Source organism: Mobula birostris, chromosome 21 (genome assembly GCF_030028105.1).
Source record: "Mobula birostris isolate sMobBir1 chromosome 21, sMobBir1.hap1, whole genome shotgun sequence".
NCBI lineage: Eukaryota > Metazoa > Chordata > Chondrichthyes > Myliobatiformes > Myliobatidae > Mobula > Mobula birostris.
This window is the reverse complement of record NC_092390.1, coordinates 6,487,820-6,503,855: the sequence shown is the minus strand read 5'-3', so window position 1 is coordinate 6,503,855 and position 16,036 is coordinate 6,487,820. Positions and strand designations below refer to the sequence as shown.

The window sequence follows — 16,036 nt, the reverse complement described above, 5'->3', positions numbered from 1 at the left end:
GAAGACAGGAGGGGGAGGGGTGAAGCTAAGAGCTGGAAAGATGATTGGCAAAAGGGATACAAGACTGGAGAAGGGAGAGGATCATGGGACGGGAGGCCTAGGGAGAAAGAAAAGGGGAGGTGAGCACCAGAGGAAGATGGAGAGCAGGCAAGGAGTTATTGTGAGAGGAACAGAGAGAAGCGGGGGAGAGGGAGAGAATAATAAATAAATAAGGGATGGAGTAAGAAGGGGAGAAGAGGCATTAATGGAAGTTAGAGAAGTCAATGTTCATGCCATCAGGTTGGAGGCTACCCAGACGGAATATAAGGTGTTGTTCCTCCAATTTGAGTGTGGCTTCATAGAGGAGGCCATGGATGGACATATCGGAATGGGAATGGGATGTGGAATTAAAATATGTGGCCCCTGGGAGGTCCTTCTCTGGTGGACAGAGCGCAGGTGTTCAGCGAAATGTTCTCCCAGTCCGCGTTGGGTCTCGCCAATATATAGAAGGCCACATCAGGAGCACCGGACGCAGTATATCACCCCAGCCGACTCACAGGTGGTGTTGCCTCACCTGGAAGGACTGTCTGGGGCCCTGAATGATGGTGAGGGAGGAAGTACCAGTGAGACATGACGCAGACTGGGAGACCGCTTCATTGAACACCTACGCTCTGTCCGCCAGAGAAAGCAGGATCTCCCAGTGGCCACACATTTTAATTCCATGTCTATGACATGTCTATTCATGGCCTCCTCTACTGTCGAGATGAAGCCACACTCAGGTTAGAGGAACAACACCTTATATTCTGCCTGGGTAGCCTCCAACCTGATGGCATGAACATTAACCTCTAACTTCCATTAATACCCCTCCTCCCCTTCTTAGAAACATAGGAAATAGGTGCAGGAGTAAGCCATTCAGCCCTTCGAACTTGCATCGCCATTCAGTATGATCATAGTTGATCATCCAACTCAGAACCCTGTACCTGCCTTCCCTCCATACCCCTGAGCCCCTTAGCCACAAGGGTCATATTCTTACCCCATCCTTTATTTATTTATTTATTATTGCGCGCGCGCGCGCGCCCCCCCCCCCCCCCCTCCCATCCCTCACACAATAACTCCTTGCCAGCTCTCCATCTTCCTCTGGTGCTCTCCTCCCACTTTCTTTCTCCCTAGGCCTCCCATCCCATGATCCTCTCCCTTCTCCGACCTTGTATCCCTTTTGCCAATCAACTTCCCAGCTCTCAGCTTCATCCCACCCCCCCCCCCCATCTTCTCCTATCATCTCGGATCTCCCCCTCCCTCTCCCACTTTCAAATCTCTTACTATCTCTTCTTTCAGTTAGTCCTGATGAAGGGTCTCGGCCCGAAACGTCCTATAGATGCTGCCTAGCCTGCTGCGTTCCTCCAGCATTTTGTGTGTGTTGCTTGAATTTCCAGCATCTGCAGATTTCCACCATGTCCACCATAAGTCACCATTGGTGAATTCCAGTTGCCCTGATACTGTTTCTCCATGACCACAATGTCCTCGTGAAACCTTTCACCATGCTCATCACTGACAGTGCCAAGATTAGAGGGTAGAAGTCCAAATGGAAGTGTAGACAGTGACTGTTTAGTGACAAGTTGCATTTCATGGTATTGTGTGCTTGAAGCGTGTTTTCAAGCAGCTGCACGTAGTTTGGTGCTCAGTAGTTGCCAAGAAAACGTTCAGCAGCAACCTTGAATGCCTTCCATGCAATTTTCTCCGGTCCCACTGGACGTTCTTTGAATTGCCTGTCATTGATTTGTGGACCAACAAAATTTCCTTCCTTAAGCTTGACATTAGTTATTCTAGGAACCATCCATCTCAAATATCAAAACCCTTCATTATGGAAATTTATAGTCTCTCTAAAACTGGTCCTTCCATGTAGCATTCGCCTTACCTAAGCATGCCCAACATGGCTGGACAAGATAGAAAACTTTCCAGCTTACAGTATGCGCAACATATTAATTGACTTGAATCATGAATTGAAATAACAAATGTAGGTGATTTCAAAAAAAGTTGCATGATTGGGAAATTGCATGAAATTACATGATTTTCATGATCAGCACCCCAAAATTCATAAAATGCACCCGAAAGTATTCAGGAAGTAAATTTTGTTGTCAGTATAATTTTATAAATGTTTATCAGCCTCCTAAGTTCCAGTGAAAACCATCCGAGCCTAAGCAGTCTCTCCTGGTAACTCAAACTCTCCAGTCCAAGGAACATTTTCTTAAATATTTCTTTTTGCACCCTGTACTGTATTGTTTATTGACGTGTTTCCAAAAGCACTGTAACCAGAACAGTGCACAGTGCTTCATATGTGGCCTTATCACTGGCTTGTAAAACCATAAGTAAACCGTTAGCTCTCAATAAGTCCATTTTGTTTTGCAGAGAACTTAAGTATGGGATACCAGTCACAGACGCCAACGGAAATCGACTTGGGGAGTCAGTCAAGGCAGCCCAGCAAGCCATTGTCCAGGTTATAGTGTCTCGGATTGGTATGGCGGTACCTGCCATGGGTAAGTCAGGACTTGGTTACATGGAAGGTTGCTTTAGTTGTTTAGCCAATAGTCGTTCTCTTGTTCCTGTACTTCCATCAGGCAGAAGGTACAAAATCTTGAGAACACACAGGAACAGGGTTAGGACAGCTTCTATCTGCTGTTATAAGCCTTTGGAAAGGGCAATGAAGGTGAACTTTGATCTCTCTGCTTACCTTGCCATGTGTTCGTCTATGTGCACTGAGCTTCCTCTGTAGCTGTGACATTATAGTCCACGTTCTGTTATTGTTTTCCTTTTATGCTACCTCGAACAACTTGTGTTTGGAATGATCTACCTGGATGGCATGCAAACAAAAGCTTTTAACTGTGCATTGGTACATGTGACAATAATAAACCAGTTACCAACTGTGTGTCTGACCTCTGGTGAAGTTTGGGCACCTGAAGAAGGAGGACAATATTGGGAACAAAGGTGTTTTGTTTGTTGAGGTGTCAGGAGGGTTTTTTTCTAGCCTAGAAAATGGATCACAGTGTGTATGTCACACACAATGATTAGTTGCAGTCAGTTAGGATAGTGACTTTAAAGTAGTATTTGTCTCAGTCCTTGCGTTGGAGATGGGATTACTATTCGTCTCAAGCCTTCCTTGCTTAAACTCTGGGTATCCTCATTACTTTGGCACACCGAGTTCTTTTGGAAATGGAGTAGACCTAAGCAAGTTATATACTATATTTCATCTGTCAGTGCTTGTGCTTTATCCTTAAAATGGAGGTGAAGAACTTAGATGGTGCTGAGCCTTTCTTCTTCTCCATTCTTCCATGAACACTGTTGTTTCCCTTTGACTTGGTTAACATTTGCCAATCAGTTGTTTTTGACTTTTGAAGCGTGGAATTTTGATAGTGTTGTGGCCGTTACAAAGGCATGACTGAGAGAGGGACAAGAATGGGTGTTTACTGTTCCAGGGTGTTGATGTTTTAAAAAAGATAGGGATATAAAAGGGAAGAGGGGAATTGACTACTAATCAGGGACAATATCACAGCTGTACTCATAGGATACATTATGGAGGGCTCGTGCATTGAGTCTATGTGGGTAGAACTGAAAAATAGGAAAGGTACAATCACTCTGATGGGATTGTTCTACAGAAAGCCACCGGGACATTGAGGAACAGATAGCAGGCGGATTAAGGAAAGGTGTAAAAACAAGGTTGTAGTCGTTGAGGGCTTCAACTTCTCTAATATAAACTGGGACCTTATTAATGTAAGAGCTTTAGCTAGGGCAGAATTTGATAGGTGCGTCCAAGTGGGTTTCCTAAATCAATCTGTAGATAGTTCAACAAGAGGAGGGGCCGTACCGGACCTGGTGTTGGGTAATGAGCCTGGCCAGCGGACTAACCATTCAGTGGGTGAGCAGTGCCCACAGCTTCTTAAGCTATAGATAAGGATAAATATGGATCTTGCAGAAGAGTATTAAATTGGGACAGGGCAAACTGCGAGAGTATTAGTCAGGAATTAAGGAGAGTTAATTGGGAGCTGCTGTTTCTGTGCAAGTCAATAATTGATATGTGGAGGGTTTTTAAAGACAACTGAACAGCATAAAGGGCAGGTATGTTCCAGTCAGAAGGAAGGACAAGGGTGTTAAGGTAAGAGAACCTTGGATGTCAAAGGCAAGTGATGAATTCAGTCAAGGAAAAAGAAAGCTAGAATCAAACAGGATTATAAAGAAGCCAGAAGAGAACTCAAAGGGAATTGGGAAAGTCAGAAACGCTCATGAAAAGTTCTTGGCAAATAGGACTAAAGAGAATCCCAAAGCATTCAAGAGCACGAAGATAACTTGGGAGAGGGTAGGACCACTCAAGGGTGAAGGGGGAAATATATGCTTGGATGTGGTTGAGGTCCTTAATGAGTACTTTACATCACTATTTACCAAGAAGAAGGATGTGGTGGAAAGGGAGATTAGTGGCAAAGGTTTTAATATCCTAGAGCATTTTATGGTAAAGGAGGAGGGAGTGTTGGGTCTTTTAAAGAACATTAAGGTGGTTAAGTTCCTGAAGCCTGATCAGATATACTCCAGGTTACTGAGAGGGGCAAGAGATAAGATTGTCTGGGCCTTGATCAATATCTTTGTGCACTTTCTAGGCGCAGTTGAGTAGCTAATGTTGTTCCATTATTTAAGAAGGGAACCTGGAATAATTCTGGAAATTATTGACCACTAAGTCTCACCTATGTGGTAGGGAAGTTACTGGAGAGAATTTTGAGGGATAGGGTTTATGAGCATTTGGAAAACCATACCCCGGTTAGGGAGAGCCAACTTAGCTTTCTGTGGGACAAGTGATGTCTTACTAACTTGATTGAATTTTTGACAAGGGGATGAGGGTAATTGATAAAGGCCGAGTTGTGGATGTTGTCTGGTGTTTGACAAGGAACACTCGTGGGAGGATCATCCAGAAGATTAAGATGATGGGAACCATTGAGAATTGGCTGTTTGGGTTCCGAACTGGCTTGCCCAATCGTGACAGAGGGTAGTGGCCAAAGGGACTTATTCTGGCTGATCACTGGGGTTCTGCAGTGACCTGTACTGGGATCTCTGCTGTTTGTAATAAATGATCTAAATGAAAATGTAGATAGATGGGTTAATAAGCTTATATCTGATATAAAGGTTGCTGACTGGCTGCATTATGGCCTGGTATGGGAACACCAATACCTTTTTTGAGTGGAAAATCCTACAAAAGGTAATGGATTCGGCCCGGTACATCATGGGTAGAACCCTCCCAACCATTGAACACATCTACATGAAACATTGCCGTAGAAAAGTTGCATCCATCATCAAAGATCCTCACCATCCAGGCCACGCTTTTTTTTTCTCACTTCTGTCATCAAGTAGAAAGTACAAGTGCCTCAGGACTTGCACTACCAGGTTCAAGAACAATTACTACCCCTCAACCATCAGGCTCTTGGGGGGGGGGGCACTCTTTCTACTTATGGAATTCCCATAACCAATGGTCTCACTTTAGGGACTCTATCTGAATATTTCATGCTCTTTATTGCTGTTATATCTGCATTTGCACAGTTTGTTGTTCATTGATCCTGTTTACAGTTACTGTTCTATAGATTTGCTCAGTATGCCTACAGAAAAAGAATCTCAGAGTTGTGTGTGGTAGCATGTATGTACTCTGACAATAAATTTTACTTTGAATTTTGAACTTTGAATTTTGAAGATTGGTGTTGTGGATAGCAGAGAAGATTGGCAAAGAATACAGTGAGATAGAGATCAGTTACAGATATCAACAGAGAAATGGGAGATGGATGTAACCTAGCCAAACATGAAGTGTAGAGGCAAGATCCTTAATAGTGTTAATGAGCAGAGGGATCTTGGTGTTCAAGTTCAAGAAGGTATATGGCAATCTTGTCTTTATTAGTCAAGGTATGAGTTCAAAAGTTAGGAAATTATGTTACAGCTTTATAGAACTCTAGTTAGCTGCTTCTGGAGAATTGCATTATAGGAAGGATGGCAAAGCTTTGGAGAGGGTGCAGAAGAGATTTACTCGGGTGCTTCCTGGAATAGAGGGCAGATACCATTAGGAGAGATTGGACAAACTTAGCTTCTGCCACCAGAGAGAACAACCTGAGGGGGAGATCTGAGAGAGATTTAAGACCGAGTGGCAATGATAGAGTAGACAGACAGTGTTTTACTTCAGACGTTCCAAAACCATGCACTTGAGGTTAGAGGGTGTAAGTTCAAAGGAGATGTTAGGTCCAGGTTTTTTTACACAGAGGAGTGGGTGCGTGAAATGCACTTCCTGGAGTGGTGGTAGAGGCACGTACATTAGAGACCTTTAAGAGGTGTTTGGATGGTCACATGGGTGTGAGGCGAATAGAAGGATATGGACTTTGTGTAGGCAGAGGGGATTATTTTAGTCAGCTATTTGATTGGTTTGGCACAACATTGTGGGCTGAAGCGCCTGTCCTGTGCTGTACTGCTCTATGTTCTACTGCTCTATTTTATGAAAAAGACAAAGATTTTAAACATGTTTTGCTGCATTTTACTGATACTAAATTGGGACAGTACGGTAGCGTAATGGTTAGCACAGTGCCTTATAGTACCAGCAACCCAGGTTCCAATTCCTGCCTGCGTCTGTAAGGAGTTTGTACTTTCTCCCCATGACCACATAGATTTCCTCTGGGTGCTCTTGTGTCCTTCCCCAGTTAGCAGGTTATTTGGTCACTGTAAGTTGTCCTGTGATTAGGCTAGGATTAAATTGGGGGAATGCTGGGTGGCGCGGCTCAAAGGGCCGGAAGGGTCTATCTCACACTGTATCTCAATAAATAAAAAAAATAAATAATTGGAACAATTGGGCAAGTAGTAAATTTCTTTTGGCCACCTTTTCTTTTATGTGAAGCCTGAGTAACTCTGGGGACAAGAGAATGGACTGCAGTGTGGAAGTCTCAAAGGGTGATGGGTTGAAAGTCCCATTAATGGACCAAAATTACATTACAAGATTCCCAGTTCCTGCTACCACTGGGTGACCCGCTGCAGTGTTGTGATCATTTTGCCTTTTGTCTTGGGATTCCGACATTATGTTTTTACTTGAAGAAAATGAAAGTGGCTGCTTTGAAGTTCCTGCTTCCAAATCAGCCTCCGCTTATTTGGATTAATGACGTTGGTTCTAAATGTTAACTGCCCCAGAAAAAAAGCTATAGCTTATTAATAATTACATTGACATTTGTTTAAAATGAACTTTCAGTTTTTCCCGAGTCACTAATAACTGATCTTTTTATTTCTCATCTCCAGCAATACCCCCCATTATCATGAATGCTTTGGAAAAGAAGGCATTTTTAAAGGTAATTTATTTCTTATGTATGCAGGTGTAAGTGCTGAATCGAATATTGTTTTGAAGAAAGGGCTGATTTAGAAATTGCCCTATGGTGGAGGGGGGGGGGGAACGTCCCATAGTCCTATTGTCCTATGACTGCAGGGATATACCCGAGATCCTGACATCGGTTGTGAAAGAAGTTGCCAGTCCACATTGTTCTTAAAGGCTTTTGTCAGGTTTAATTCCTGCTGTTTCACTCGCTTATAGTTGAAGTTCTGGCAATCTAAAAATTTGCAATAGTATCTCAAAACATTGTTCAGGTTCCTTTCCCATGGATTAGCCGAGAATGCAAGGGCAACTCATATGAAGGTCAATATCTGGGGAGTTGGTCTTTATGGTCTATGGTCTTTCACTGGTTCTATTATAGTTATTATTCTATTATGGATTTATTGAGTATGCCTGCAAGAAAATGCATCTCAGTATTGTGTGTGGTGATATATATGTGCTTTGATAATAAATTTACTTTGAGCTTTTGCTTCAAAGTGAGAAGGTTTTATAGTGTACCGACAGAATGTTTTGCTCTGGGGACATCTGCTCTCAGTATATGCAGTAGACACTTCACCTGCAGTATTCCTTACAGATTTATTTATCTTCTTGTGACCCTGCAGCATCACAAAGATTGGTCTAAAGCACAACATGCGGAAGGACCATAAATCCTGGCCTCTGTTTTGCTCTGTATTTAAGGCAGAAGTTCCACGAATTCCTCAGTTAATGGAAGGGGTCGATAGCATAAATAGGGTTGGAAAGCCCTGGTTTAAAATGACATGGTTGAATTTTTTTTAACTCTCCATGGACACAAATATCTTTTCTGTAGAAATAGTCTGATAGGACCCAGGTTCCTTCTGCATTCCCACCTACTCCCTCTGCTCATCAACTGCACACTCCTTTCACTGGGTTCTTGCTCCCCTCTCCCATCCAGTCCACTCATTACCTTCCTACCTAATCAGATTCCATAATCTGCAGCCGTTTGCTGCCTGCACCCATCTCCAATCTCCAATCTCCAATCTCCTCTCCTCTCCCCTACCGGACTCCATCTGCCAATCCTTCTCTTACCCTGGATCCACATATCATTTGCGAGATCGTGCCCCTCGATGCTTATCTCCGTTCTCTTTCAGTCCAGATGAAAGATCTCAGCCTGAAGCATTGTCCAATTTCCTCCACAGATGCTGTCTCACTCACTGGTAGAATATAGCTTATAGTTTTGTTACGGATTCATTATAGGAAGAATGTGAATGCTTTGGAGAGGCTGCAGAGGAGATCTATTCATTTATTTGGTCTTATTTATTTAGAACAGTGGTTCCCAAACTGTTTCATGTTACCACCCCCTTGGCTCTCAGACCATACCCCCAGTGTCCCCCCTCCTTTTCTGACCACTACATTAAAACTATAAAGAGTTTTGATTCACGAAACACTATGAAAGAAAATAGGAATTGTAAATTCAAAGCAGTGACATAGTTGCAAAAATTATTCAAATCTATTTAAAACCACAAATAAAATTATGTCTTTATTTAATTAGAGTAAAAACAAATTTTGTCACTATTTTAGGGTGTATATTAGGATTCCAACTATTCACGACTTAATTGCTTTTTCACCTTTCAATGAGATGGATGGGCTTGGTACAGTGATACCAGCTTCTCAACATCAGGCTGACTGTCAGTCAGAAGGAGTCCCAGATCCCCACATTCAGTAACTTGCAGTCTGTTTTGTTGCTTTGAAAGAAATTGGGGGACAGCACTCAAACTGCCCTCCACTATATATGATGTTAGAAAGGCAGTTAAGAACATTTTGACCTTTTTCACACTGCAGGATAGTGTTCAAAGATTTATTTCTGCAGCCAGAAGTCTTCTGTATGATTTTTTTTCTGAACCTGGGCTTCAGCTCAAAGTCACTTTGTAGTGAGATCAGTTCTTCCAGCATCCTTCCTGTTAACTTTTCATTACAAGTGTTCAAGAAGAAAATTATTACCCAATCTGGAATTTGGATCGAGAGAAGATCCTGAAATCTCTCTGACATGTCTTTATGCAGCTCACCCAGGTGGGCACAGTATACTTGAAGATCGCCTGGTATTCTTCCTTTCTCTTCCAACTCAGAGGCTCCAAAAATGGAAAAGGTTGTGACTGCCAAAGTTGCACGTAAATAGGGTTAACTTGGACAGAAATGTGGAGATGGCTGATTTGACTTTGATGAGATTCACATAATTTCCTTTCAGTTGAAGATTGATTTCATTAAAGTTGCTGAGTAATTCTGACAAATAAGTAATATGCCTAAAAATTATAGGAATATTATATGCCTACAATATTCTGAGTTAATTACTGAATGAAGCATTTGAGTCTTCAGCAAATTTTATCACAGTTGCAAAGAGTGCATAAAAGCATCTCAGGCAGTTTCCTTTAGAGAACCTTCTGAATTTTGTATGTTGCAATACAAAGCTCCAGAAATAGTTGAAAATTTGTAGCATGGGACTTGGTTTTATTTACCGCTGTGATAACAGTATTTAATGATTTGTGAGGTTTTTTGTCACAAGATATTGTCTGTGAATTATACAGTGAATGGTAAAGACATTAGATGTAGCATTTTTGTAGAGTAATAACCCCACGGCGGTGTCCTGTCATTGATGGTGCCCTATCTGTTGCACAATTAAGAATGTTAGTGAGTGGAATGTCCTTCTCATTTGGAAAAAATGCTCAACGGCCTGAAATATTGATTTTCCCCTTCATATCTGTTTCTAGTCCCCTTGCAAGTAACACCTCTTGAACAATGCTTTCATCTTTTATTAAGCATAACCAAGGAGCAAAGTCTGGTAAAGTTGACTCATCCAACTGCAGAGCAAATTCTTTTGTCCTATGTTGCACAATGCATCTTGCACGTTCTCAGACAACGCAACGGATTTGTTGCTGAGCAACATTGCTCTATTTGGTCTGGTCACTTATGCAAGACCATACTCAGAACCTCCCTTACTTCTGGCAGAATCAGTTCTTCTCCAATTGTATGGTGCTTTACAGATTTAGCAATGAAATGTTGTATGAAGTAAACAAACCATCACTGTTTTGTTGTGAAGTGCTGGCAAGCATGTTTTGAAGTGACAAACACAAAATGCTGGAGGAACTCAGCAGGTTTAGCAGCATCTATGGAAATTCCTTCCCCTCCGTCTAACTTCTCGTCCTTTATTCCTTCCCCTCCGTCTAACTTCTCGTCCTTTAGTCCTTCCCCTCCCTCTAACTTCTTGTCCTTTATTCCTTCCCCTCCCTCTGACTTCTCGTCCTTTATTCCTTCCCCTCCCTCTAACTTCTTGTCCTTTATTCCTTCCCCTCCATCTAACTTCTTGTCCTTTATTCCTTCCCCTCCGTCTAACTTCTTGTCCTTTATTCCTTCCCCTCCGTCTAACTTCTTTTCTTGGTTTCTGCCCTCTTTTTTTTCCAGTCCTGATGAAAGCTGTTGGCCTGCAATAAAGGTTTATTCACCTTTCTAGATGCTGAGTTCCTGTAGCTCAGGGGTTCCCAACCTTTTTCATGCCATGGACCAAGCAAGGAGTTTATGGAGCCCAAGTTTTGCATGTTGCTCAAGACTTCCAGCATCTGTAGAACCTCTTGTATTTAAATAACTATAACAGCACTAAGATCAATGGAGCATTCTTTCCACTGCGCTGTGATCACTGGAATATATTATGCATATTCATTTTATAAATACTATAATAGGGAACGTTCATATTAACTTTATTTTATTTTGTTCCAGCGTTTCCCAGTGTTCAGTGCCCCGATTCAGGTTGGGCTAGTGGGCCTTTGGTGAGTCACATTTCTGTTTAATATTTCCAGGTATAAACTTGATTATTCCTCTTAAATAACATGCCCCACTAATTTCATAAACACTTTATTGCTTTATCTGATACTTGAATCCTAATATCCAAGGTTGCGCTTATTGCATCTATTACTGGATGCAATTCTTTGTTGGGTTGTTACTCTGCAGTGTTTGCCATACAGTTAATCACGGGTAAGCCTGTATGCTTTACCCCAGAAGATTACTTTTGTTGTTATATTCTATTTTCAATCTAGCAAAGACATGCTGTCCGAGTAGTAACTTGAAGTCTGCCATGCTGAAAGGATAGTCGCAGGATTATAAGAGAGAATGGTAGAGTGCTTGGAGCACCGTTCAACAATGTTAATAGTGTTGCTTGAGAAAGCAGACAGTATTCTTCATATATTTATTTAACAGTGTTACCATTAGCAGTAGATTAAACAGTCAAGGGATTTGCCTGGATAACATATGAATATGCAAGAAGGGATGTTAGTGACCCATCAGATACTGAAGAAGCTGATAAATTACATGGAAATGTATCACTGCATTAAACCAGTGATTATCTCAAAAGGAAATTTAATGAGTGAGGCAGTGCACAGTTTTTGAGTGTATGCAAGAGACAGAGAAAAATCTCAGTCACAGCAAATGAGGGACTTTTACCGTACATTCGAGCAGTGAAGCGTGGAAGATTTAAAAGGAACAGAGCCTCATACAGCGGGCAGCGTAGTTTGCGGGCTGCGGAGTGAGCCGGGAGCAGAGTGAAGGCTTAAGGGCTTCGGCTCAACGGGCTTAGGTGGAGATGGGCGAGTCGAGGAAGGTTTGGTATTCATTTTTTGTTGTTATTTGAGGAGAGGGGCAGTATGAGTGTGAGGGCAGTTTGTTGTTCTCGGTGCCGGATGTGGGAGGTCCTGGAGTCTCCAAGCCTCCCGGATGTCCACATCTGTGCCAGGTGCGCCGAGATGCAGCTCCTAAGAGATCGCGTTAGGGAACTGGAGCTGCAGCTCGATGACCTTCGTCTGGTCAGGGAGAGTGAGGAGTTGATAGAGAGGAGTTACAGGCAAGTGGTCACACAGGGGCCACAGGAGGCAGACAAGTGGGTCACGGTTAGGAGGGGGAAGGGGTAGAGTCAGGTAATAGAGAGTACCTCAGTGGCTGTGCCCCTTGACAATAGGTACTCCTGTTTGAGTACTGTTGGGGTGGACAGCTTACCTGGGGGAAGCAACAGTGGCCGTGCCTCCGGCACAGAGTCCGGCCCTGTAGCTCAGAAGGGTAGGGAAAGGAAGAGGAGGGCAGTTGTGATAGGGGACTCGATAGTAAGGGGGTCAGGTAGCCGAATCTGTGGATGCAGTCCAGAGACCCAGATGGTAGTTTGCCTCCCTGGTGCCAGGGTCCGGGATATTTCTGATCGTGTCCAAGATATCCTGAAGTGGGAGGATGAGGAGCCAGAAGTCGTGGTACATATAGGTACCAGTGACATAGGTAGGAAAAGGGAAGAGGTCCTGAAAGGAGAATATAGGGAGTTAGGAAGGGAGTTGAGAAAAAGGACCGCAAAGGTAGTAATCTCGGGATTACTGCCTGTGCCACGCGACAGTGAGAGTAGGAATGCAATGAGGTGGAGGATAAATGCGTGGCTGGGGGATTGGAGCAGGGGGCAGGGATTCAAGTTTTTGGATCATTGGGACCTCTTTTGGCGCAGGCGTGACTTGTACATAAAGGACGGGTTACACTTGAATCCTAGGGGGACCAATATCCTGGCGGGGAGATTTGCGAGGGCTACTGAGGTGACTTTAAACTAGAATGGTTGGGGGGTGGGAATCAAATTAAAGAGTCTAGGAGAGAGGAGGTTAGTTTACAAAAGGGGGATGGGAACCAGTGCAGAGAAACAGAGGGGTGTAAAATGAGGGTAGAAGCAAAAAGTAGTAAGGTGAAAAGTAAAAGTGGCAGGCCGGCAAATCCAGGGCAAAAATCAAAAAGGGCCACTTTTCAACATAATTGTATCAGGGCTATGAGTGTTGTAAAAGCGAGCCTGAAGGCTTTGTGTGTCAATGCAAGGAGCATTTGTAACAAGGTGGATGAATTAAAAGTGCAGATTGTTATTAATGAATGTGATATAGTTGGGATCACAGAGACATGGCTCCAGGGTGACCAAGGATGGGAGCTCAACATTCAGGGATATTCAATATTCAGGAGGGATAGACATGAAAGAAAAGGAGGTAGGGTAGCATTGCTGGTTAGAGAGGAGATTAACGCAATAGAAAGGAAGGACATTAGCCGGGAGGATGTGGAATCGATATGGGTAGAGCTGCATAACAATCAGAGGCGGAAAACACTGGTGGGAGTTGTGTACAGGCCACCTAACGGTAGTAGTGAGGTTGGGGATGGTACTAAACAGGAAATTAGAGATGTGTGCAATAAAGGAACAGCAGTTATAATGGGTGACTTCAATCTACATATAGATTGGGTGAACCAAATTGGTAAGGGTGCTGAGGAAGAGGATTTCTTGGAATGTATGAGGGATGGTTTTTTGATCCAACATGTCAAGGAACCAACTAGAGAGCAGGCTATTCTGGACTGGGTATTGAGCAATGAGGAAGGGTTAATTAGCAATCTTGTCGTGAGAAGCCCCTTGGGTAAGAGTGACCATAATATGGTGGAATTCTTCATTAAGATGGAGAGTGACATAGTTAATTCAGAAACAAAGGTTCTGAACTTAAAGAGGGGTAACTTTGAAGGTATGAGACGTGAATTAGCTGATAGACTGGCAAATGACACTTAAAGGGCTGACAGTGGATATGCAATGGCAAGCATCTAAAGATCGCATGGATGAACTACAACAATTGTTCATCCCAGTTTGGCAAAAGAATAAATCAAGGAAGGTAGTGCACCCGTGGCTGACAAGGGAAATTAGGGATAGTATCAATTCCAAAGAAGAAGCATACAAATTAGCCAGAAAAAGTGGCTCACCTGAGGACTGGGAGAAATTCAGAGTTCAGCAGAGGAGGACAAAGGGCTTAATTAGGAAGGGAAAAAAAGATTATGAGAGAAAACTGGCAGGGAACATAAAAACTGACTGTAAAATTTTTTATAGATATGTGAAAAGAAAAAGATTGGTTAAGACAAATGTAGGTCCACTACAGACAGAAACAGGTGAATTGATTAGGGGAGCAAGGACATGGCAGACTAATTGAATAACTACTTTGGTTCTGTCTTCACTAAGGCGGACATAAATAATCTTCCGGAAATAGTAGGGGACAGAGGGTCCAGTGAGATGGAGGAACTGAGGGAAATACATGTTAGTAGGGAAGTGGTGTTAGGTAAATTGAAGGGATTAAAGGCAGATAAATCCCCAGGGCCAGATGGTCTGCACCCCAGAGTGCTTAAGGAAGTAGCCCAAGAAATAGTGGATGCATTAGTGATAATTTCTCAAAACTCTTTAGATTCTGGACTAGTTCCTGAGGATTGGAGGGTGGGTAATGTAACCCCACTTTTTAAAAAAGGAGGCAGAGAGAAACCGGGGAATTATAGACCGGTTAGCCTAACATTGGTGGTGGGGAAAATGCTAGAGTCAGTTATCAAAGATGTGATAACAGCACGTTTGGAAAGCGGTGAAATCATCGGACAAAGGCAGCATGGATTTGTGAAAGGAAAATCATGTCTGACGAATCTCATAGAATTTTTTCGTGTTGTAACTAGTAGCGTGGATAGGGGAGAACCAGTGGATGTGGTATATTTGGATTTTCAAAAGGCTTTTGACAAGGTCCCACACAGGAGATTAGTGTGCAAGCTTAAAGCGCACGGTATTGGGGGTAAGGTATTGATGTGGATAGAGAATTGGTTAGCAGACAGGAAGCAAAGAGTGGGAATAAACGGGACCTTTTCAGAATGGCAGGCAGTGACTAGTGGGGTACCGCAAGGCTCAGTGCTGGGACCCCAGTTGTTTACAATATATATTAATGACTTAGATGAGGGAATTAAATGCAGCATCTCCAAGTTTGCAGATGACATGAAGCTGGGTGGCAGTGTTTGCTGTGAGGAGGATGCTAAGAGGATGCAGGGTGACTTGGATAGGTTGGGTGAGTGGGCAAATTCATGGCAGATGCAATTTAATGTGGATAAATGTGAAGTTATCCACTTTGGTGGCAAAAATAGGAAAACAGATTATTATCTGAATGGTGGCCGATTAGGAAAAGGGGAGGTGCAATGAGACCTGGGTGTCATTATACACCAGTCATTGAAAGTGGGCATGCAGGTACAGCAGGCGGTGAAAAAGGCGAATGGTATGCTGGCATTTATAGCGAGAGGATTCGAGTACAGGAGCAGGGAGGTACTACTGCAGTTGTACAAGTCCTTGGTGAGACCACACCTGGATTATTGTGTGCAGTTTTGGTCCCCTAATCTGAGGAAAGACATTCTTGCCATTGAGGGAGTACAAAGAAGGTTCACCAGTTTGATTCCTGGGATGGCAGGACTTTCATATGATGAACGACTGGATCAACTAGGCTTATACTCGTTGGAATTTAGAAGATTGAGGGGGGATTTTACTGAAACGTATAAAATCCTAAAGGGATTGGACAGGCTAGATGCAGGAAGATTGTTCCCGATGCTGGGGAAGTCCAGAACGAGGGGTCACAGTTTGAGGATAAAGGGGAAGCCTCTTAGGACCGAGATTAGGAAAAACTTCTTCACACAGAGAGTGGTGAATCTGTGGAATTCTCTGCCACAGGAAACAGTTGAGGCCAGTTCATTGGCTATATTTAAGAGGGAGTTAGATATGGCCCTTGTGGCTAAAGGGATCAGGGGGTATGGAGGGAAGGCTGGTACAGGGTTCTGAACTGGATGATCAGCCATGATCATACTAAATGGCGGTTCAAGCTCGAAGGGCCAAAT

General features: G+C 43.1%; 1 protein-coding gene across 3 annotated transcripts in view; it reads left to right on the top strand.

The window, feature by feature from the left end:
• sfxn3 (sideroflexin 3) overlaps window positions 1–16,036 on the top strand; it is a 108,585-nt gene that overhangs the window by 78,819 nt on the left and 13,730 nt on the right. For all 3 annotated transcript variants that reach the window (XM_072238882.1, XM_072238884.1, XM_072238883.1), the window contains 3 exons: window positions 2,386–2,513; window positions 7,276–7,325; window positions 11,090–11,139. In XM_072238882.1, the coding sequence (XP_072094983.1) occupies window positions 2,386–2,513; window positions 7,276–7,325; window positions 11,090–11,139 (228 nt within the window). The remainder of the gene's footprint in view (window positions 1–2,385; window positions 2,514–7,275; window positions 7,326–11,089; window positions 11,140–16,036) is intronic.